This window comes from Echinops telfairi, unplaced genomic scaffold, assembly GCF_000313985.2.
Source record: "Echinops telfairi isolate 266 unplaced genomic scaffold, ASM31398v2 ScPeMD7_21;HRSCAF=78, whole genome shotgun sequence".
NCBI classification, from domain to species: domain Eukaryota; kingdom Metazoa; phylum Chordata; class Mammalia; order Afrosoricida; family Tenrecidae; genus Echinops; species Echinops telfairi.
Window position 1 is genome coordinate 5,920,293 of NW_022103918.1, and position 25,410 is coordinate 5,945,702.

The 25,410-nt window shown below is 38.4% G+C and overlaps 1 protein-coding gene across 22 annotated transcripts in view; it reads left to right on the plus strand.

Annotated features, from left to right (window-relative positions):
• PLEKHA5 (pleckstrin homology domain containing A5) overlaps nt 1-25,410 on the plus strand; it is a 256,011-nt gene that overhangs the window by 135,972 nt on the left and 94,629 nt on the right. For all 22 annotated transcript variants that reach the window (XM_045288457.1, XM_045288459.1, XM_045288458.1 and 19 more), the window contains 3 exons: nt 16,369-16,452; nt 21,069-21,189; nt 23,740-23,844. In XM_045288457.1, the coding sequence (XP_045144392.1) occupies nt 21,082-21,189; nt 23,740-23,844 (213 nt within the window). In that variant the 5' untranslated portion in view covers nt 16,369-16,452; nt 21,069-21,081. The remainder of the gene's footprint in view (nt 1-16,368; nt 16,453-21,068; nt 21,190-23,739; nt 23,845-25,410) is intronic.

Genomic DNA, 25,410 nt, shown 5'->3' on the forward strand with positions numbered 1-25,410 from the left:
TCACCCACTTTTCTGTTGTCCATCCCCCAGGGAGGAGGTTATATGTAGATCCCTGTAATCAGTTCCCCCTTTCTACCCCACTCTCCCTCCATTGGTTGGAGTTTTCTGCTCCAGTAAAGATCAACAGGTTCTGAAAGCCTAGCAGGCAGTTCTACTGTGTCCTGTAAAGTGGCTGTAAATTCTGTACCCTCTGAGTTACACTACATAAAAATGACAGTTTTAGCATCCTCAAGGGACTCGAATTATGTGCCTTTAAATGTTCTTTGAGTTTAGGGAACCAAAAGCAGTCTAAAGGGATAAGATCCGGGCTGTGGGGTGAGTGGGTAAATTCAAACAGAATTCATGTAGGACAGCCTTTGTTATTCTTTAATGAAGAGCAGGTACATGGTTGTGATAGAAAGAAATCGGTGGCACAACATTCCTGCCTTTTCCAACAGGACGGTTTTCAATTCATAAAAAGCCCTCAGTGATCATCTTGTGTCCTTTGAGGAAAGTCTATCAAATTGCTTCTTTCAAATCTCAGAACAGTTTCCCTCATCTTCATCTGTGCCTGGAAGGTAACTGGCGCAGCAGAATCTCTCAGAAGCCACTGTTTTGACTGGACCTTGCTTCTGGTGTCTCAGTGGTTCCATGTTGGGCTGCTAGCTGCAGGGTCAGCAGTTCAAAGCAGAAACTCAGAAGGACAGCCCTCCCCTGTCCTGTGTGGTAGCTGTGAGCCGGCACTGACTCGATGCCGTGCATGTGGTGTGCATTGTGACAAGTGTATTACTGAGAGAACTTGTCTGTGACCACTCCGAGAACTTACTCCAGGACACACTGAGTGAAAAAACGATGCAGGTCGCAGAACAACATGTATATAGTATGGTTCTTGTGTTGTGTAAATGTATTTACATATTCAAACTCTGGTCTAAAAGTTATTTTCACCAGAATGTAAATATCTTTATCTCTGCTGCTAGCTACTATGCTTCAATGGATTGGATAGTGGTGACACTTTGCTGGGGATTTTACAAAATCTATTGTTTGGGGTGATGAGACTCAAACGGGGTTATAAAAAAAGCACTTCATATAGTAAGGGACCATCATGAACTTAAACAGGGTTACAAAGCACTTCATATAGTAAGTGGTGAAACTCTTGGCAGTTTTTAGCCTTCTGCTTTGCTAACCACATGGTCAGTAGTTCAAATCTGCCAGCTGCTCTTTTGGAGAAAGATGAGGTTGTCTACTCCTATAAAAAGTGGCACCCTCCAACACCCCCGGTAGGGTCGGTATGAGTTGGAATTAATTCACTGGCAGTGAGTTTCGTTTGGGTTTCAGTATATCTGTTTTATTGGTTGAATTTTTCTGAAAAAACTTTAGCAGCTTTGGAAGCAACAACCACGAAAAGTATTTGAATAGAAATCACTTTAATTGCTATGTTCTGACAGGAAATGTCTATCTCGTCGGAGAAAACATTATTTAAAAATTCTCCGTAAGTTTTAAAAGCCACTTTTACAGCTATACCACCCAGTAGTTTACACGGAGCTGTGCACCAATTTTTTGTTTGTTTTTATAGTAAATAATTTTATTGGGGGCTCTTAAAGCTCTTATAACAATCCACACATCAGTTGTTTCAAACACATTTGTACCTATGTTGCCATCATCATTTTCAAAACATTTCCTTTCTACTTGAGCCCTTGGTATCAGCTCTTTTTTCCCCTCCTCCCTCCCTGTGGGCCAGTTGTAAGGGAATTGAAATCATATTTTACTTCTACGGCTGGAGAAGCTGCCTTAATTTGCGGCTGCAGTGACATGTCAGTGCGTGACGGCAGTTTGGTGTCAGACTTGCAGAGTGGCAGGCCCGGCTGACAGCCACAGAGCATTTCCTGAGTGCCTGGTGCCCACACTGCTCGTTTGGGAGACGCTCAGAGACAAAGGAGTTGACTCATTTTGCGTGCCAGCATCCTGTTTGTCTGTAGTTGAATGCCTCTTTAAGAATGTGGTTTTGATGAAGACTGGTGAGTAAATCTTGTTACCGTTATGTATTAATACTAAGTAGCTGATTGCTAAAAGAGCGGTAGCCCTTGTCCCCTTCAGTTAATGATCCTGTGGTGTAAGTAACATTTAGAGCTTTAGTGCCAGGCGTGGTACTTGGTGCAAATGATTTGTACGTTATGAATGTTCCCATCACTAAAGAACTGTAGAAATTGAAATACAGTTATTATGCTTCTATCCAGTTTGGATATTCTAAAATGTGGAGATGGGAAATGCCTTCCTCTTACTTGGTCTCTTCTTAGCTTTAGGCTACCTACCTACTCCACACTCATTACAAATTGCCTCAAAGCCTAAACATTTTAAGGTGTTTGCCATACTTATTTTTTAACAGAGAAGAAGCTCAAAATTGCCTTCTCTTTTAAGAGCATTAAATGAATAATTTCCCCCAATGGGTCTGTAGAGACACCAAAAATATTGACTTTGTAGTATTGGTATTTTCCCTTTCTTTTTTGAAAGAAAGTATATTGGTGCTAACCCTACCGCCTTGGAGGCATTTCTCAACTCTTAGAGACTAGGCAGGTGAGTGTAATGCTGCCGGTAAGGTTTCAAAGGGTGGGGCTCTTTATGTCAGTAGACTGCTGCATCTCCCACTGAGTGATTGATGGATTCAAATCCCCACCAGTAGCTTAACTACTGAGCCACTAGACCTCCCTATACTGATACTAGTCTAAACTAGTTAACAGTTAAAAGTTACTGTTGTTTATTGTATTCTTTAATTATTTGGACCCTTTTAGTGTTGTGATTGAAGTCAAATTCATTATTAAACTAAAATTTAAGAGTAACAGCAGGCAATTATTGTACACAGCATATTAACATAAAGAAATTAAAGAAGTTACTACTGTAACTAATTTTCAAGGCTGGGCAACATGCCTTTTTCAAGATTTTATGTCTTATTAACATTGCCAGTGTATGTTCTTTATTTGAGTGGTAATGTATAAATTGATTTACTTGGTTTGAAAACATTAGTTTAAAAACAAACATTAGTTTATAAGCTAAGTTACATTGGTAAGAATTCTGTGAGGAGGATGGAGCTATTTTGATTATGATTCTTTTACTCCATTTTTAGTGACTGGGTATTTTAATTCTGTATTTTATGGTATATCCAGAAGCATAATTCTTTTCATTTGGGTTCAGTAGCAGTTTGGGGATTTTAAAGTCTTTTAGGGAGGATTTTTCTAATTAAGTTACCTCTTATTCTAGGTGAGAAAATATGGAAATTTTTAATAAATATGTTACATATTTTCTATGTGAATAATATAGTTGGGTATTGAAATTATCCAAAATAGCTTTTTGTATGTGAATGTACAAAGATACCAAATTTAAGGAAGTAACAATAATTACCTCATGTTATGGCTGCTTCTATATTTAGAACCCTAGTTATTTGGAAGTAAGGCTTCAGTTTTGTTTTGTTTGATTTGACAGCCTTAATTCAATATCCACATATTTTCCCTTAAGCTGCAAAATTTTTGGCTTCTAGCTAAGATTCTGGCCCAAGATAGAGAATATAAGTATATGGATTATTCATGAGGACTTGCATTATCTTTAAAATTTTATTTGATTCCACTTAAAATATTTTATGTGGTCTTAAAATAGCACTATTTTAATCAGTACCTTACTGTCATAGCAATGAATTGGAATGTATTCAGTATACGTTTCAAACAAAGATGTTTTTCAAACGTCATGGCATCAGAGGTCATTGGCTTAAGTGACACTAAAGTTCATTTGAAGAGAAGCTACTTACTGTTTAGTAAGAACAGGAAATTAAATCTGGCAAAAGAGGGGGGTGACGAGCAAAGCTGTGGCAGGAGGGGGTGAGGAAATGCACCAGTGTTTTGCTGTGGTCTAAAGCTTCAGAGAGAGAATATATGCCCTTTCCCAAGGACTAAGCTATGCTTTGAGAAACTCTTCCCATCAGTACGATAATAGCCTGATAAAACCTCAGAGGACAAACCCACTGCCGTCAAGTTGATGCCCACTTACACGGCCGTGAAAACCCAGAGTAGAACTGTGGCCTCTGGGCTTTCCAGGGCGGGGTGGGCGGGAGGGGGGGCACAGCTGGATCTTTCTCCCACAGAGTGGTTGGTGGGTTGGGTCCTCCAGTCCTGTGGCTAGCAGCTGAGGACTTAACTTCTGCAGCACCAGAGTGCTCTTAGGTAACCTAACAGAAAAGTGCAATTATCCATTCTTGTAAATTTGCAACTGATCAGCAAACTCAGATTCAGTACTAAACTTTGAGTGAGTGAGTCAGATTTGACAATGGCAACTGGTTGGTTCTAGTGTTGACCTATGTTTTTGCTTCGTGTTGGTTGACAGTGCTAGCTTTTGTAAGTTCTAGGTACTTTGGGAATACTGAGCAGGAATAAATGGATTTTAGTAAATGAATGAGGAGAGTACCTTGATACTTGTTTTGGAACGAGTCCATTTTCACTCTGGTGGTTAAAACTTGCTAGTTGTCTAGCCAAGTGTTAGCATGCCATGGCTTTGAACTCTATTAGCGTGAAGTACATGGGGGCTTCAGAACATTTGTGGAGAAAGTCCTTTTGCCATGATCCTTTTAAAGCCCCCTCATAAGTCTCTGGAGTAAAACACTGCCGTCACAGGGTCTGACATTGATCATTGGATTTTCCCCAACCCATTTGTCATACTTTGTTCTCTGCTGTGGGAAGTAGGCTTGTATTTCTGGCACACACTTGATTGACTGTAAGTGCAACATTTCTCAGTACTTGTGGATGATTGTTGACTAACCTAAAACCCAGCTCTGTTGAGTCAATTTCGATTCATAGGACCTTTTAGGAAGAGTGACACTTATCCCATAGAATTTCCAAACCTGTAAATCATTATGGAAACACACTGCTTCATTGTCCGTGTTAGCGTCAGAGAGGTCAGTTGATAGGCTCAACCCATTTTTTAACAAAACCATCTTATTTCATAGAGGCATCATTTGACTGGCTTTTTGTTATTGTAATGACTGCTTACAAAAAGCTCATACAGCGTTGAAAAATGATAAATATGTGATGAAGAACAGTAAAATTAAATGAGCGGCTTCTTTTCTATTTGAGTAGAATTATTCTGTCAGTTTGACTCCATTGGAAAGATGTATTTTACCTGCAATAAGACGAGAATCCTTTTATTGAACTTTTTCTAATTTGCCGTTTTCTTCCTTCCCAATGGTATAGTAAAACCCTATTTTATGCCAGTTAAAATGAAACATTATTAATTAACACTCGTTACGGAGTAACAGAATTGTCTGAATTAATGTAGTCCTAGTTTTATATGTGTATATTTAAATATCTTATTGATTTTAAATGCCAAGAATAAATTTTCTAATTACTGACGTGCTTCTGCTTTGTTTTCAAATGATGTACATTTATTGAAAGTGGTTTTTTCCTCGTCAGAGATCAGAATTCAGGGTTTTTCATTTACTCCCTCAAATTATAGTTGTGTGTAAACCATTATGCTTCACATTATAGTTACTAGAGAGAGCTAACAACTTTTTAAAGCAAAGAAGTGATGTAATTTTACTTTTCACAAGAAAGCTAACTCTGCTAGCAGACTCAAATTCAGTTAATAATTACTTGACCTTGAATGATGAGAGTTATTTATTTATTCATTCATTCACCCATGCCCCATTTTATACAGAAGGAAATTGAGGCCCAAGTCTCGAGTGTGGACGAGTGAAAATTCTGTTTACCCATGTAATGCCAGTTTACCTTTCCATGTAAAAAAAACCCTTAAGTTTCGAATCAACAAGGTTAAACTAAAGGTGAAAGGATTTGTGAAACTATTGTAGATTTTTTGTTTTTGTTTTTGGCTTTTAATGTGCTTTATCTAGCGACCTAAAATGTAGCTGTGGTGTAATTACTCAGGTTGGATAGTGCTTTTTGTTTTTGACTCGCATGGCTTTAATTAGATTGTTCTTGCATTACTTTCCAAAATTGCTTCAAAAATTCATTAAAATTGTTTGTTTTTGTACATTCTCAATGTATATGCTGGTTTTATTTAAGAGTGGCTATTCAAAAGGTGAGTTACTGAATTTCTTACCTGTAAATAACAAAATACTGAAGCAGATAAATTGTTATGTGAACCTCTTAATTCTGAACATTGGATTTCTTTGTTATTTCAAAACTCAAATCTGAGTCGAGTCCCTCCCGAGTAGAGCGGTCCCTGTGAGTCTCCGAGCCGCCAATTCTTTTCCAAGAGTAGAAAGCCTGTCTTTCTCCCCTGTTGTCTCAAGTGAGCAATGCCTCCAGCTTGTACGGTTACATCAGATTTTCACGGTCAGCTTGAAGCTGTCTTTTCTGGTTGGGTCCAGCCAGGTGTTCCACTTCTGTTGGGTGCTACCCAGGCTCCCCGGCTGTCATTCTCAGATACCTGGAATCGGGGAGATGAGAGGGACATGTCAAAATGTGTTGGGGTAATAGCTTTATCTGAGTTGCGCAGCTGGCGGGAAGCGGTAAATGCTGGGGAAGCCTCAGAAGAAGAAACTGGGAAAAAGGTATTGGGCTTGAAAGTAAATTGGGATGGGTCAAGATTTCATGGCTGTGATTCAGGTGGGAATGACACTGCAGTGATCCGCAGGCTGGGAGATGGAAGGACAGAAGCGGGGTGTCAGTGGGGTGGAGCAGGAGTGCTCCCAGAGGTTCATTTGTGGGCCACGCAGAAAAGTGATTTCTGTTCCGATTCAGGGACATTGAGCAAGGAGAATAAATAAAGGCTGGCCTGAAAAGTCAGAGTCTATAAGAGTCAAGGAGGGCAGCTATTGAGAGGCCGGGAAGAGATTGAAAGGAATTTGCACGCAGCTTGGTGTCATTTCGTACTGGCCATATGACCTTTTGACCGTGTTGAGCCTCAGTTTACGCTTTTGTAAAGTGAGGGTAATAATGCCTCCCTAAAATGTTCTCTGAAGATTTCTACTGTAGTACAGTGTGAGCTGTGTGTGTACACACACACACACACACACACACACACACACACACACACACACACGAGGATCACTAAACTGTCCATACCCCATGAGCCCTTTCTCTCTCCCTGCCCCCCAAGGAAATTTTCATTTTCTAAACCATGATGGGGGGCGGGGGTGAAGAGTGGAAGATGAAGTTTTAAGACCTAAGGGAAAATATGTAGATGGTGGGTAAATGAATCACTGAGGTCTGAACAGGCTGTCTGGAAGCAGTTAAAGGAACGTAGCATTTAGACCAAAATGTGGGGGAGAAAAATATATATGCTTTTAATGTTTTGCAAAGAAATTACAGAGTCTTCGATTGCTAACTCGGTTGTTATTTTTCCTCACTGGGGCTCCAGAAGTCAGCTGCCCTTAAGGAAAGGCAGCTGCTTGTAGTGCTTTTCTGATTCTCCTGCACCTTTGACTTTAAGTGTGACACAGTTTTCAATGCTAGCGTATTTTCAGTTTAAAAGTAAAGTGGAGAAACAGCCAAATTCGAACATAGCATTTTTCTCATTTTTATTCAAAGGAAAAAGAGTGATTTATATACAACATGGGTGAACATTGCATTTAACAATATTTTTAAAATTACTTTGAACCAAGGGTTTAAATAACAGAGTCCCTCCTGCAAACATTCTTTTTTAAATAAAGGAAGTTAGACTGGTTGGGTGGTGATTTATAATTTTTGTTAATAAAAGCTCTTTGATTTGAAACTGCGCTGGAAAGTAAAATGGTTTCATAGCATGATGGAGCCAAGGCCAAGCTGCAAATGTAGATTAAATACAGTACTCCTTTGGGGTTTGCATAGGAACGAACTGAACAAAAGAGAAGCACCCACATTGAGCTGTTGGCTCTGCAGTTTTCCATCTACCTTTGAGATCCGCAGTAACGCCCAGTTCCCTACCTCTTTTACCCACGCGTCTTGTAACAGCATCACAGGTCTTTGACAGCATTGATCCGTGGGGACTTCTGTGACACTTCAACTCACAGGAGTAACTTCACTAACAGGATTCCCAGAAACATTGCCAAACTGCCAGCTGCCAGACCACTGCGCTAGCCTGTTTTTCTTAAAGGAAATCCAATCCTCTCTTGCTCTTAAGAGAAATGCATGACTCAGCACAAATCGCACCGATGGGTTTGCAAATGGGTTTAATAAGAGACAAGCAAAATAGCTTCTACAGTAATACAGTTTTCTAAAATATACGTTGTTTTTTGTGCGTGTATAGTGGGTACATTTTCAACCCTATTGCCACAGCCACACATGTAACCACATTCCTTTATACAGCTTGCTTTTGTCTGTCTCAATCACTTGGAAAATCTCTGGCTAAAAATAATAGACTTTTTTTTCCAAAAGTACTCTCATAGGGAAGAGCTGCAGTATTAAGCAGTAGCCAATATATACTTAATTATATTTAATTATAATTAATTGACTAGAAATTGTTTTTAACATTAACTTTTCACTTTCATCTAAGTGGGCTTCAAATAAAATTGTGAGTCATTTATACAGGGGCTTCAAAAGGTCATGGAAAAATAGAATTGAACAAGAATGGACATTTTCTACAAACTTTTGTGAAAACTCCTCATAGGCTCACCATTTAGTTGCCAGTGATTGGATTAAACATGCTTTCGCCCTGTCCCCTTATCTGTGGCTAATGAGATTGCAGAGAAAGATGGCCGGGGTATTTTGGGAAACTTTTAAAAAAAGGGATAAAGAAAAACGTATTTTTCACCTTTGAACGTCGTGATCTGCCTGTGATACTTGGGACTGATCTAGCCGGTTTGGGGCTCTTAGGCCAAAAAACGGACAGGTCATTTCCGTAACCATGCACTCTGCCACCTTAGCAATGCGGAGCCATCCCAGTTCCGGGGAAGAACAAACGAGTACTTAGAGAAGCTCCTCTCTGTCATCAGTTAAAAGAGCACGATAGCATTAACTGATTTATGATCCGCAGCATTGCTCTAATTTTAAATTGTAGTATTCTGGGTACTTGATTCTTTTTGCAGAATCAAATCAATTCAGATGTCTTCAAGACTCTTAAGGGGCATTTTACCTCTACATAAATGTCGGGTGTTAGTTTTCTCTTTTGCTCTCAAACGTCTCCAAGCGATGGCCTTCTTGTTGATGCTGGATTTCTTTTGTCAGGCTGTGGCTAATTGTGTTGAGCACTTTAATTTCCTTCCCTGTGTGGTTTGAAGTAGCATGTTATTTGAAATGAAATGATTCCTTCAGTTATTCCAATTGAATGATTGCTTCAGTTTCACCAGGAACTAGGAATTTAAACTAGCACATAAATGAAAATATTCTGTGTGTGTTTCTAAACCTGTAATTTTATTTTGTTTGTACTCAAAATATGTATTCTATATATTTTATGCATCTAGTTTTGTTTTATTTTGTGATTGTAGAATTTTGTAAGGACTATTGTTGGCATCCTGTTCTATAAGCCTCGTGATCAAGACTGTAACCATGTTAACTGTACAGAAATTGTGTTGCTTCACTAACCCTGGAAACTCAATACTCAGTTTGGATCCGTCCTACAAGAGAATCCTGTCATGCAAGGTGTAGGGTCTCTATGAGTTGGAGTTAACTTGTTGGCCAGTGACCATAACCAGAAAGCTCAGAGCTAAGGTCTGTCCCTAAAAGCAGTGGCACTGCCTCGCCCATGTCCTGTGGTACAATGATCTATACACCTCATTATTTGGTCCACAAACATAAGAGATTTTTTTTTAAGTAGGTATTTCATACCAGTGAATTTCTATTATTGTATAATGATGGAAATATATACCATTTTGGACACACATACCACATTTTTTTGGGGGGGGGGCTATCTCTCTTGGAAGCCTTCAAAACAAAATTATTATTGCATATAGCCGTTCCATAGAGACAAATCTTTTAGTCATCAATCTTCTAGTTACAGCAAATTATTAAATCTTGGGTGAAAAAATTGTTAAGAGGACACAATGCCAAGGAACTAACAGTTTGTGTTGCTATTTGTCAGTTTCTTCATATATATTAATGTATATTAATTACACTGATTTAGGTGAGTTGTGACCTCAAGCTGAGCTTGTGATATGACCTATTTCTGTCAGCTGTAAACTATGGGATAAGAGCATCTTTTTTTTTTTAAGTATTGCTTGTCATTATATAGGAACTTTTTTACAATTGCCTTTGCTAGCGAAAAAAAGTACAGCTAGAAGTATGAAAACTAAGAGAGATTCCATAAATTGTACATAAGTAGTTGCTTGATCAGCATTCTTTCACCGAATATATGTAAGTATGAAATGTAAACACAAAGCCCTATAGTGCATGAATATAATAATTGATATTATGTTCTCAGAGCCCAGGGTTGTAGTAGCTATGCCTTCGACTGCTAACCACAAGGTCAGCAGTTTGAAACCACCATCTGTTCCCTGGGAGAAAGATGGGGTTTTTACTTTCATGAAGAGTTAAGAGTCTGGGAAAACCTATAGACACAGTTCTCCTCTGTCCTATAGGGGGCCTGTGAGTCAGCAGCCACGCGGTGGCAGTAAATGTGGTTTGGGTTATAGTGCTTGAAGTCTCATAAGTAACTATTGAACCTAAGTTCCATAAGGACACGTGTTGACGGTTTGTCCTCTGCTCCTCCCAGTGTACTTCCTTCTATAATATGTGTATTTGTGGATGAAATAATAAGCGAGCAGCTTGTAACGTAGTTACTGCTTGCAGCCTCATTTTACAGCTGAGGAGATTGGAAGCCTGGAGAGGTTATGGCACTTGTCTCAGATCACCTAGCAAGTAAAGGGGACCCAATGGGATTCATATCTGGGTCATCTCACTCTGGAAGTGCTCTTAACTGCCGGTGTTTCCTGTTTCTATTGTTTCAAGAGAGAAAAGGGAATAGAGAAAATTAATAAAAGTTTAGGAACCCTGGTGGTGTAGTGGGTTACACATTGGGCTGTTATCCACACGGCCAGTCGTTTGACATGACCAGCAGCTCCTCAGGAGAAAGAGGCGGCTTTCTGCTCCTGTGATGGAAAGATTAAAGTCTTGGAAACCGATGGGGCTACTCTACCTTCATTCTCTAGGGTTACTATGAGTTGGAATCAACTTGCAGGCAAGGAATTTTTCATTTATGTTTTCATTCACTAATACTTAGAAGATTATGGTATTATAGTGCAGGACTTCTCATCCCTGCCACTGTTGACATTTGGGGCTAGATAACTCTTTGATGACAAGGTTGTCTCGTGCATTGTAGAGTGCTTAGCAGCAAAGCATCCTGGGCCCGCATTAGATGTCAATAACACCTTTCCAGGTGAGGCAACCAGAAATGTTCTCAGCCACTGCCAAATGTTCTCCCGTAGATAAAATCACCGCCAGTTGGGCACCACTGGCCTAGACTTACACATTAAAGCATCAGCAAGGGAGCCTGAAGGTAAGAATATTTGATCACCACCTAACTTCATGTTTTTAAAAGATTTGGGCTCCCTGCCAGGCCACAGTGAAATTACAAAACAGAAGTTCATTTCTGCTGTGACCAGTCTTTTTTTTAATTTTTTTTTTAATGAAAGCCTGAAGTTTGTTTATTCTCGCTAAGGATTCATCTAGAAACACAAATGCATTGTCCATAAAAGTCGTTTCCAGTTTTCCTTTTCATCAAAGAACATAAATCTAGCAATGATGTTAAAAGTTAGTGTCTATAAAAACTTCAAATGCATTGTTAGCATGATTGTATGTTAGCCTATAATTTCATAATAGTCATTTTTACTATAACATGGTATGTGTGTTCTAAAAATCATCCCACTGATGTACACTGGTACAGATAGGAACTGAAAATACAGGGAATCCAGGGTGGATGAGCCCTACAGGACCAGTGGTGTGAGTGGCGAAACAGGGAGGGTAAAGGGAGAATGGGTAGGAAAGAGGGAACCGATTACAAGGAACTATATGTGACCTCCTCCCTGGGGGACAGACAACAGAAAAGTGGGTGAAGGGAGACGTCGGACAGGGCAAGATATGACAAAATAACAATTTATAAATTATCAAGGGCTCATGAGGGAGGGAGGAGCGGGGAGGGAGGGGAAAAATGAGGACCTAATGTCGGGGATTTAAGAGGAGAGAAAATGTTTTGAGAATGATGAGGGCAATGAATGTACAAATACGCTTTACACAATTGATGTGTGTATGGATTGTGATAAGAGTTGTATGAACCCCTAATAAAATGATTTAAAAAATAAAATAAAATAAAAATCATCCCACTATACTTCAAATAGTTTTTAAAAATTATAAGAGTTATGGGAAAAATGGCTCTAGAGTGTACCACTCAAAAAATATATTAGTGGCATATAAAAATAGAGAAGTATCTTAATAAACCAGGCAGTAAAGTTTTATTTATGTTACATAGTTAAGAAAATACATAAATACTATACAAGAGATATGACCCTTTACCTGGAAAAGGCCCTGCAATTTGTTAGTGGAAGTAGGTATAGGAGGAGCTTCATCTTGGAAGTTATTTGTTGATGCGTGGCTTATCTGATAGTAAACCTGACTGAGTGTAGTTCATAAAACAGGCAAGTGAAGTACTGGTAGGTCTTTTGCAGATAAGGGTTTTGTGTTGTCTTATGTGGCTGGATTCCATTGCCCACTGTTTGCTTACTTTACTTTATGCTCAAATTGTTCCCTAATACGTCAACCATGTTAGAATGTAAGCATTACAAAATAAACCTTTTAGCAAAACTGATAGTACTCTTAATCTGAATATCGATGCCTTTAAAACAAATAAAAATACTGGCGGCTTTCTGCTCCCATAAAGATTTCCATTCTCAGAAACCGAAAGGGGCAGTTCTACTCTATGCTATGGACTTGTTATGAATCAGAGGTCCTTCAATGGCAGTGAGTGCTGTAGGTGGACTATGGACAAGGATGGTCAGGTGTAAGAAGGAAGTACTCTTTATAAGCAAGGGCAGGCTCTTTTCAGTTTGGGACCACAGCCAAATCTAGTCTTTTTATGCCTTTTTAATCCCTGTCATGGGTTATATTGCACTTCGAAGAGTTTTATCCTCTTTTAGAATATTAGAATGTACATACTTGGATACTTCTACGATATTCATCATGTTTTATGATTTTGGTATTGTTTGCTTTATCCCCAGAGGCTATAATTATCTATACTGTTATCAATTTAATGTTTGTTATATAAACTCATCTCAAAAGAGAATCTATATTTCCACTGTTGCACTTTTTAAAGCAACAGGCAAGACCTTCATGTGTGGACCTTTTTTTTTTTTTTTTAGTTTAATTCTTTGGGGTTTTATTTTATTTATTTTTATCATTTTATTGGGAGCTCGTACAACTCTTACTACAATCCATACATCCATCTATTGTGTCAAGCACATTTGTACATTTGTTGCCATCATCATTCTCAAAACATTTTCCTTCTACTTAAGCCCTTGGTATCAGCTTCTCATTTTTCCCCCTTCCTCCCTCAATAACCCTCAATAATTTATTTTTAAAAATCTCATGTCTTACGCTGACCAATGTCTCTCTTCACCCACTTTTCTGTTGTCTGTCTCCCCCTGGGGGCTGGGTTATCAGTACATCATTGTGATCGGTCTCCCCTTTCTCCCCCCACCATCCCCTTCCCCTCCTGTTACCACTACTCAGTATCGGTCCTGAGGGTTTTATCTGCCCTGGATTCCCTGTGTTTCCAGCTCTTGTCTGTACCCCCGGACATGCTGTGGTCTAGCCAGATTTGTGAGGCAGAATTGGGGTCATGATAGTTGGGGTGGGCAAGGAGCATTAAAGAACTAGAGGAAAGTTGTATGTTTCATTGTTGTTACACTGCACCCTGACTGGCTCACCTCTTCCTTGTGACCCTTCTATAAGGGGATGTCCAGTTGCCTGCAGATGGGCTTTGGGTTTTCACTCCACACACACCCTCATTCACAATGATAGGATTTTTTTGTTATGGGTTTTTGATGCCTGATACCTGATCCCATTGACACCTCATGATCACACAGGCTGGTGTACTTCCATGTGGACTTTGTTGCTTCTGAGCTAGATGACTGCTTGTTTACCTTCAAGCCTTTAAGACAGTGGTTCTCAACCTTCCTAATGCCACAACCCTTTAATACAGTTTCTCATGTTGTAGTGACCTCCCCTCAACCATAGAATTATTTTTGTTGCTACTTCATAACTGTAATTTTGCTACCGTTATGAATCAGGCAACCCCTGAAAGGGTCATTCCACTCCCCAAAAGGGTCACGACCCACTGGTTGAGAACCACTGCTTTAAGACCTCAGATGCTATATCTTTTGATAGCTGGGCACCATTAGATTCCTTTACCTCATTTGCTTATGCATCCATTTTGTCTTCAGTGATCATGTCGGGCACGTGTAGACTTTTTATACAGTGAAAATACCACCACAAATAAAGATCTAAACTCACTATTTCTTTTCAGTGCCCACCTGTTAGACATATCTGTAGAAACAAAATCCCTCCTAACTCGCTGATAATTGAGTACTCTTCGTGTTTATTAAGGAGCCTTCTTGAAGCACACTGGTTAATCACGTGGCTACTAACTGAAAGGCTTGTGCCTCAAACCCACCAGTCACACTCTGCAGGGAAAGATGTGCTAGTCTTCCTCCATAAATCCATAGAGCTCTGAGAAACATGCCTGCTGTGAGTCTGGATCAATTTAACAGCGGTGGATTTGAGATGATTTGTGCATGCATTTATTATTAGTCCAATTATTTGACGGGATAACAGGTAGCCTGACACTATCTAAGGTGACCGGATGTCCTGCTTTTGGTGGGACAGCCCCGATTTTTGGCGGTTTAAAAAAGTCCAGATTTTTTGGAAAGAATGCACGACAAGCTAGGGAACGGTCTATTTGGTCCGTATAGACCAAATTTTTAATCAGGTGTCCTACTTTAAATCTGGTCACCTTAACTATACCTCATTAATTCTACTGAGTTATAAAATTTAGTGTGTAAATTAGAAAATTGTAGCTGCACTTTTTTATAGCGTTGTATTACTTAACTGATGGTGTTTCAAGAATATAGCATTACCAATAAATATCATAATAATGAAAGTTATAATTTGGGACAGAAACCTAAGTGTATTATTTATGTAAGAAAAGTATTAGCGTGTAATTATGGACTTCTCGTAATATAAAGCACATGTAATAAGTATACTAATTTTTAAAATTAACAAATCAATATTTAGTGCGTTATCTGGCAGTTTTTCTTCGTAATGAAAGTAACTTTTCTGAGGTCAAAAAGCCAATTGGGGGGGGAAAGCCAGTCGTAGGTAGATCTTTTGCAGATCTCAGCTTTATGGTATTTGACTCAGTAAAGCATTACTAAGTCTCAACTGATAATGCATACTGGTTGTTGTATGTACTGGGATACAGGGTGGGTTATTTTGAGCAGTGAATATGCTTAGCTCTGAGATAGGAACTTTTTGTTTTTTTTATTTGTTCCCTCTTCTCTCTTCAAGAAGACCTAATCTCAAACCTTCAAAGAAAGCAAATGCCTCCTTCTTCATAGCTAGTCATCCTTTAATTTGAAGCAGGTGTGTGTTTGTGAACTTCCTGCGCACAGAGTCGGTTTCTTTGGTTCTGTATTTCGTTTACTTAGGATTTTTTTATTCCTCCCTAGGTGCCATTTTTCTAAAACATACCTTTGTCAAGTACTACAGATATTTTTAAAATCCTAGGGTATTTTAATAAAACAGAAAGACCATAATTGTTACTTTGTATTAACAATACCTACCATTCTTTAATGTGCTGATTTTGCATTTTGCAGATCCTAAATGCATTTTCCAGTTTGTCTTAATGCATTTATTTTAGCATGTGTACTTTACCAAAACTAGATTGAAATTATTTACTTAATGTAATATGCCAGAGTAATAATATTTACTGTAATATTTTGGTAATTGGGTATAATTGGTATGTTTTATATATGCCTATATTATATGGTTAGATTTACTTCTCTGTACTCCATATATGAATTTTGGCTTTCTAAATTAGTACACGAAGAAATAAAGGTGGGTTGATACAATTTTCATTGTTCATGGCCCACCAATGACATGTAAAAAGCCATAATCTAGACCCCAATCAGTTTACCATTGGTTCTATAATAGTGTAAAGAATGGATTAAGCCTGATCAAGAGTGGAAGGTGGGAGGGGAACCACGAGTTCAGCTGTGTTATAAAGCTAGAACTAGCATTTACCCATATACACTTAACAGTAGACAACAGGAAAAAGGTATATTTAGGAATCTGAACAGGTCTAAGGGTTTACATTTGGTCTCCTTTGTTACTAACTTAACCGTTATAGAAATGGGTATTTTACTACCAGAGTGTTAGAAAAACCTTCGTGATGAGAGAGTGTCAACCAGTTCTCTTTTTCTTCTTTCAGCCATAATGAAAGGAAAGTGACCTGCAAACATCCAGTAACAGGACAGCCATCACAGGACAATTGTATTTTTGTGGTGAATGAGCAGTAAGTAAAGAGTTTCATGAAGTGTCTGCACCCACTATCGAGTGAACATTGAGATTGCTCTCGTGGGCACTTCATTCAGTGCACGTTAACCGTTTTCTTATCTGGACATTTCCATTCAAGTCTCAATAACAAGTTGAGAACTACTTATATGAAAGAGAAACATGAATGATTTTTATAAATTGTTTTTGCCTTACAGGCAGTAAGCTCAAGGTCAGAGGGACTGTAAAGCAGGTCATAGTATTAAACACATTTGAGTTCAATTTTCTAATCCTTATTCAGCAGTAGTGATGATTGCCATTTCTTGGTAGTAGTTGAAGTATGTGTGAAAGTACTTTTTTACACATTATAAAGCTCTTAGTAACTATCCTTGTTATTTTTAAATATTTGAATAATATTAATTCATTCTTAACTTTCTACCTAGAAGACTAAGTAGAATATCTGCACTCTATAAAAATGAACATGACATTGTTGAATTAGATGCTGAATTTAAATGATACTAAATTTAGCTGGTTTGTATATGTGTTGTGTGATGTCATTGATTGTGTATCCTATATGCGTTTTCCAGTTTTTAAAATGTAGTTATTTTAGCACGTGTATTGAAAACTTTACCAAAACTCTTGAATTCATACCTTAATGTAATAAGCTAAAATAGTAATTACTATAACTGGTGTTTGGCCATAGAAATATTTGGTATGTTATATAGACCCATAGAAATATTTGGTATGTTATATAGACCTTATGTTACTAGATGTTCTCAAACTACATATATTTCTATTACGTTCTTATACACTCACTATTTGCTTGGCATATCTCGACTTGGATATCCAGCAGGCATCTCAAACTTAACGTGGTTAAAATTTTATCCCTGCATCTCAACTTCTAAACTTATCTTCTTTCTTGTCTTTTGGCCCCAGATCTAGGAGACATCCTTTGTTTTCCTTTATACCTAGTCCTTTAACTTCCTGTACGTACTTCACTGTCTGCTAGTGTGTTTTACTGGGGTGGCATGGCTCTTGCTGTGATGCCGGAAGTTATGCCACCGATTGGAATACCAGCAGGGTCACGGTGAACAGGCTCCAGTGGAGCTTCCAGACTAAGAGCAGAGTACTGAGAAGGAAAAGTGACTCTCTTCTGAGTGATCAGTCACAGAATGCCTTGTGAAGAGCAGCAGAGCATTGTTTAGTATAGAGTGTGATGCTGAGCCCGTCAGCTTGAAAGGCACTCATAATCTGGCTTGGGGACCTAATTCACCCACACTATGGTAAAGGCAAATTAATATGTCTCTTCTAGACATGCCTTTGTAATGCCACCCAAGTAGTTGGGTGCGACTCCGCACATAGGGTGTGTGAAATACTAAGAGGCCATTAGTTAGTGTTGTAGGTGAGCCGACTCAGAAGCGAGAAGAGAGAAAATCACATGACCATGAAGAAATGATCACCACAAGCAGAGCACGTGCAGAGGAGATCCCTGTCTGAAGTGGTGAGGGGAGCAGAGGACCACGAGACAAGGGAGGGGACTGAAGTAGAGGCAGGCAGCACACATTAGGACCCATGGAACAATGTAGTATTAAGTTAAATTTGGAGGGGAGTGGGGTGCCAGCCCCCACGGGTTCAGTAAGCACAATTGTACGGTTGATTTATATATATATATATAATTCATCGAGAACATGAGAGATATTACAATAATGCAGTCAGACACATTACATGGTAGCATTGCTCACCTCAGCCCCGCTTGATGGTCCGTGTGGGGGGAACCCGGCCACGAGAGCAGGAGCAGCCTCGGGGACCAAGAACTGGGGAGCCTCCCCTGGCCCGAGAGCCAGAAAGAGCCCCGGGAATTGGGGAGAGCCTCTACTTTATTGCTAACCAACCATTATATCTCTTTAGGGGGACATGACTACAGGTAACCACACGTCACAGGAAGGGGCAGTACAATAGGCATACATATTGTAGGAAGGGGATCTATGATAGGCATAAGTTTAACAGGAAGGAGATGAGCTAGGGGTGTGCCCATAGGAATGGGAAGGTTTAGAGGTATACATGTGACAAAATGGGCAGACCCTAGATTCATGATGACAGCCTAACCTTGGTCATCCTTGGGCGGGTTTGACCTCTCTGGTGTCTCCTACAAGGAAACAGACAACTACTATCCTTATCAGAAGGGAGTGGGCTCTACTTGTTGTGGGATAAGCAGTGGTGTCTGCTTGCTCTAGGTGGCTGATAGCTCTTATGGAGAATAATCCCTGATCTACTTCTGATGACCTCCAAGTGTATGGTCATTCTCAAGCAGCTAAGTCTGGCATATATTTAAGGGAGACAGCTTGAGAGAAATCCTTCTGTTTCCCACAGAACAAGGAGGGGGTCAAGGGACCATGTAACTGAGAAGCTAAGGACCAGAAAAAGACATGCTAGCCAGCATGCTGAGAAGAGATTTTAGACAAAAGAACTCTATCCTTAACATTTTGAAAACTATAAACCCCGTAATCGTGAGACTTGTCTATGAGTTCTGTGTGGCCAATGCAAGGAATTATCGAACCCAGCAGAGAACTGGAGAGTACTGATGGGAGGTCGGGGGTTGGGGATATTATTGATGTCAGAATAGGGTAGAAAATGATGGAGTATTGAGACACATGTGATATCCGGTCTTGGAGTTGAATTTTCCTTCTCCTTTGTGTTCTGTTTCCGCTCTGTCAGACGTGGCCCCCACACCACTTCTTCATGGTCAGTGTTCTGCATTCTACTTATATAGTGTTTTGTACCATTTGAGTGTTATATTGTGCTTGTGACTTATGTGTTCAAAGAAGTTGATTTCATTTCTGAAGTTTATGACAGAAACTCAGCAAAAGAAGTACAGCCAGAATGTTCCCTAGAAGTTGGTAGACTTTGTCTTATGCAGTTTGGATACATTGACAAGAAAAACCAATCCCCGAAGAAGGATTAGAGTTGCAAGACGTGATTAGATGCAAGACAGATTTGCGATGTTGTTTGATGCTGTTGATTGGTTCAAACGTGTAGCAATGTGTGTACAACCGAACAAAAACTGTCTGTCCCTGTGCCGTCTTTACAATTGTTATGTTTGAGCTGTTGCTGCAGCCACTGTCCAGCAGTCTCCTCCAGGGTCTTCCTCTTACTCACTAAGCCTCTACTTTATCAAGCTGACGCATGTACTTCTTCCCAGACAGATTTGTTCTTAGGGCAGCTAATGGTACTTTCCAATATTCCTCAAATAATTCAAGTGCATCAATTCTTCTTCAGTCTTCCTTACTCGCTGTGCCGCTTTCATATGCATGCGAGGCAAATGAAAATATCATGGCTGTGTCCTCCTATTTAGTCTGGAAGTCTTAAGGCAGCAGATTTGACCAATGCAAGCTGTCATTTGGCTTCGGACTGCTGCTTCCATGACCATTGACCACGGAGTCAAGTCTAACAGTTCCACGACATCTTCCATCTTTTCTCCGTATCTCAAGGTGTTGTATTTTGTTTCTTCAGCTGCACTGTGACCAATACGAAGAGCTGTAGTCTTTGATATTCATCTGTGCTCATAATCCTCTTGATTTTCAGCAAGCAAGGTTGTCTCACTTGCCATCATTACCATCACAGGTTGGTAATGAGGAAGCTCCAATCCTGGTGTTATGCTCTTCTGGATAGATCCGTTTCTCGGATTATGTGTTCAGAATGTACACCGAGTAGGCATGAGTAAGGATGCAACTCTGACGCATGCATTTTCAGATTTTAAACCTTGCAGTATTCCCTTGTTCTGTTTGAACGACTGCCTCCTGGACTTCTTGGTCTGTGTACAAGTTCCACAATTAAGTGTTCTGCACTGCCCTTTTTTTTAGCACTCTTATCTATGGTTTGTTATGAGCTACACGGTTGAGTGCTTTTGCATAGTCAGTAAAACACAAGAGACATTTTTCTATGGTCTGAAATGTAAGTCCCCCACAGAATTCACAATAAAAAAGTCTGTTATGACCACATGGTCAGGGAAAAACAAAGCAAAAAAAAAAAAAAGATGTCATCAAAGGCAGTCCTGACCCAGAATTGTAGGTTTGTTGTAAAGCAAAGGAAAATTCTGTCCTGGGTGCCTTGTGGTGTTCTACTGGGGAAAGAGCAATAAATAATATAGAAAGCCCAGTCTCCTTTTTATATGTGTGTGTCTTCATCAGTAGAAAGATATTCTAAGTACATAATTAAGATGAGCAAATGAAAAAAAATGAGCCAACAAATCAGTAATTCCAGCAGGGGACAAAAAAGAAATTTTACTGACTTAGTTACTAGAACCAGTTTTTCTAAGTGCCTTCCCTGACTACCCTCTATTCCACATGAGTAGGTTTTGCTTATAGATGAAAAGCAGAGGCTGAGGTGTGGCTTACGTAATGGAGCCAATAAACAATGAAATGGCACCAGGTATAACTTGTCTTTTCATTATGCAAGTGCTTCTGTGGCCTCTCATTTTTCAAACTAGTACTCCGCTTCTCCGTACATCCTGTTTCAGTTCATATCAGTTTGACGCTGTAAATTATAGTTCTAGATTTCATTCAAATGGACTAACGTAAACACTCTGTGAGTGCCCCATTTGACAGGGGCACCTACTAAGCCGATGCTTTGTATTTTCAGGAACGTTTTGGCAATGACAGCTGAAGAAAAAAGAGAGCAGCCCATAAGTATGATAAATGAAACCTCTAACTACAGCATGACTTCAGATTATGCCATGCATCCAGTGAGTCCTATAGGAAGAGTAAGTTATTTTGCTTACTGTTAATTTTTAGTAGCAGATAGTATCTATTACTGTCACTTTGAACAGACTAGAATTTGCTTTTAAGGATAATCGTTGTATGTTAATTCTTATAAGGACCTAATTATATTAGAGATAACTTATGTGGACATGGATACAAAGCTTTTGTAAAGTCATATGATGTAATCTAATTTGAATAATGTAATAATTTAATGACTTATTAAGAAATAAGAATAGAACTCAGATTTTTATTTTTGCAAACAAGTATAATGTATGTTTTGTAAATGAGGATTTTATTGCAAACATTGAATATTTTATTCAAAGATTGGATATCCTAAAAACCTTATTTTCTGTCTGAAAGATTGAGGGGAGACTTATGCTAGACATTAGAATAGGAAGTTTAAACTTTAGCCATAGTTTGTTTTTTAAATATAATTTAGAATTTTAGTTTTTGATTATTAAATATAAATAATGCATATGAAATCATTAACTGCCAAAATATTTCAAAATTTATTCAAAATGGCCATGTATAAACTATAAAAAAGCAACACACTTAAAAGTGTAATCAGTGTCACTGGTCAAATTGCTCACTGAGTGATTAAATGGGAACCTTTTTTGCTGTGTAAACTTGCAACAAAACACAGTAATATTTTTATATTAAAAATATTTTTACACAATAATTTTACAGTAGCATAGCAATTTTAATAGCTATGTTTGCTAAGGAAATACGTAGTAGAATTACAATAATATTTCAACTGGCTGTTCAACTGTTTTTAAATAACAATTTATAGACTATTTCAAAAATGGAAATTTTCAAGTGATATAAAAAATTTCTAGTTCTTATTAAATAAAATGCCAAAAGTATAGCTGAGCATTAGAATGCTTCATGATTATATTTTAATTAAAGTCCCGAGAAATGGTAAATGGTTTGGGCACCATTGGGTCCAGAGAGAAAATTGGCTTCATGTCTTATGCAGTACACCCCAAATTTCCCTGCTGGAACCAGTTGTTGGAATGCTAAAAATCAATGCTAGGAGAGCACCAGAAAAGAATGCAAGGTTTTATCTTTTTAAACCTCAGAATAAGACAGGGTTTTCTAATTACTTCATAAAACAGTCTTAATAGAAGAGAAAGACAAAGTCAGCCTGATATGCATAAAATTATCATGCATAAGAATGGTTCCCTTTATAATTAAAGAACTGTAGCTCAATAAGAAAAAACTTAAATGCAGTTTAGGAAGAGACAGTTTTTAAGATTAGTTGCAGAAAGGAAATGAGCATTAAACATATGTAAACGATGCTCAACCTCCTTCATAACATGAAAACTGCTAATTAAAACTACAAAGCCAACACCATTTTTCACCTATCAAATTTGAAAAGATCAAAAGTTTCCTAGCACAGCATGTCGATAAGAGAGGTAAATAGAATTTTTTTTAATGTAATGAGCTCAAAAAAATAGCCTGACAGAAGCATAAAAATTCACAGTTATTTGGGAAAGACGATAGTTTATATAAGTGGGTATTTTAGGGTAGTCAGGGTGGTGAGTTTAGGAGGCCCCGGATAAGTAGACTGGTCTTTGTATATTGTTGTTGTTGTAAAATTGCCTTACGAATTATGTGTTCAGAGAAATCTATGTCATTTCTGAAATTTATGAAAGAAACTTGGCAAAAGGAAAAAGTTTTACAAAACAAAAATCTAAAATATGCTAGGTTTCAAAATATTCAAGATAAAGTCAGAAAAGGGGAGCTGCTTTAATATTGCATACCATTTCTTTCTTAGAGAAATGCCAGTTCGGTTTCCCGTGTCTTGTGGTGTTTGGTTTGGTTTTGGTCACCACTACCAGTCCTGTAGAAATGTATCTTCGTGCTAAATATAGCAGCACGTAAGATATGTTACATCTTTATGGTTACGTTAAATAATACTGCCTCTCAGATGGCACTGGAGTTCAACGTTATCCAAAAAGAAGAAAACACCACATGCCATTCAGTAGATCATGCTAGGTTTGTTTGAACTCGTGTTAAATTTGTTTATGTTTAATATCTCTTCTGACTTAATCCTGTTGACATTCTGTAATTGAAACAATACTACTTAGCGCTAAGTACAGAGAGCAAAACCTTCTGTTGTTTGGCTTATTCTTGAAAATCTGTTAATTTTCACTTAAAGTTTATTCATTTTGTGAAAAATAGAACAAAGTAATGCCACCAGATATGGCTTTGGCAAAAAGTGGCTTTGTCCAGATCACAGAGAAGAAGAAGTAAAACTTGACCTCCTTTTGTAATGTCATTGGGCAGGGACAGGGCACAGTGGGCTTTGGTGCAAACGGGTTACACTTGAAATAGCTCAGCCAGCACCAGGGGAGTTAGCATTTAAACCAAAAGATAGAGAAGGTTCTCAGAAGTACATGGGAGCATTCCATTATCCCATAAACATTTTGAAGTCCCCTCTTCAGGGATTTCTGAAAAGAAAAAAAAGATAAAAATTATGGAGATGAAAAGTAAAATCAACTTGTCTGGGTCTTAATGCCACTTTTCCTATCCTGCTCTTTTCCCCGTAGACTTCGAGGGCTTCCAAGAAAGTTCATAACTTTGGAAAGAGGTCAAACTCCATTAAAAGGAACCCGAATGCACCCGTGGTGAGACGAGGTTGGCTTTATAAACAGGTATACATTAGTTTTTCCTGTAAAAGCAAGAACAGAATGAAAAAGAACCTTATCAGCTGATTATGCCCAGCAGTACTAACAAATGGAAAAGACATTGTAGTATTGTCACCTATCTTCACAACTTAATTTCCCTGAATGTTGTTGGAAGAACAGTGAGAAAGGGGAAGGGAGTGGACAGTACTATCGCAGATTGCTTGTGGGTGGTAGGTATTCGGGCTTTGCTCATGTTACAGAAAAGAATGCTTATGGCTGCTTTATCTAAGTTGGTTCATAAAACACAGGCTTAACAAAATTTTTTTATTAAGATCACCTTTTCTTGTTTCTAAATTAAAGTTAAAGACTATATGAAAATGCTAGGATGAAAAATGCTAAAATTATCCAGGTAGCAATATTGTAAAATATCAGAATAGGAAAAAAAGAAAGCCCATATGAGAGTACTGTTAGGTTAATTTTCTATTCCTACAAAAATTATCACTGAAACTGCAGTTGTGTACTTCTCTTGCTTTATTAACAAATTTGGGTGTGGGGGGGAGGATAATACATTACTGGGTTTTCTCAGTTGCGATATTTTATTATAATCCAGAAAATACTATTTGCTTTGAGATTACCCACAGACTACCTACTGTTTCACTTAGTTTTTTGTGTTGTTTGTTTATGCCTTTTCTGAAAAAATGTGAGTATTCTTTCAGGTGGGGTTCACATTGCTTATATTACTGGAGAACCTGATGAGTAAGCTCTTTTTTGAATCTTATTACTAGTTTTGTAGATGTAGAGGGACATATGTACTGTACCCCCTTGAACTGTATAACTTTTCTTTGACTGCTGTGAGACCATTGTTTTCTAATTTGCCGATGCGATAACCAGAAAACTGACAGTTTACTCAGTATTCCAGGCCTTTATCTGTTTATGTCTCTGATCCTGCATATGTATAAGTAGATAAAACAAATTAAATATTAGTTCATTCATGTGCCTGATTTATTCTTTTTAACTACTGCTAATTGCTTTCAGATAGCCTAATAATTTTTATTCATTAAAGGGATAATAAAATGTGTCAGAAGAAAAAGATGAACCTAATTTAATGATGATAATGTGTTGTCTAAATTAGTGTTCTCTATTTTACTTCTCTGGGTTCTAATATCCATTGCAGTGCCTAAACAGAGCTCACAGACAACATTTATGATTAAAGTGTTTATTAAGGAAGTTAACAAGTTGTAATGCCAGTGAGAAATGCTCATGGTTGAGTTATTTATCAAGACAAGTCACAAAATTCTGTAAATTGTACTAATAAATGCCACTGTGCTATCAGTTTCAACTCAAAGGCATTCAACTTAAGCTCTTTGATTCAGTAAACCCAGCTCCTTGAATTAAGTGCCCAGAGCAACCCCACTCCATTAAGACTCTGCCCAAAGACACACGCAGCTCTATTTCCATGGATCATCAAGTTCAACTTTTCCAATTAAGTGCCCAGAGCCCCCCCACTCCATTAAGACTCCGCCCAAAGACACACGCAGCTCTATTTCCATGGACCATCAAGTTCAACTTCTCCAATTAAGTACCCAGAGCCCC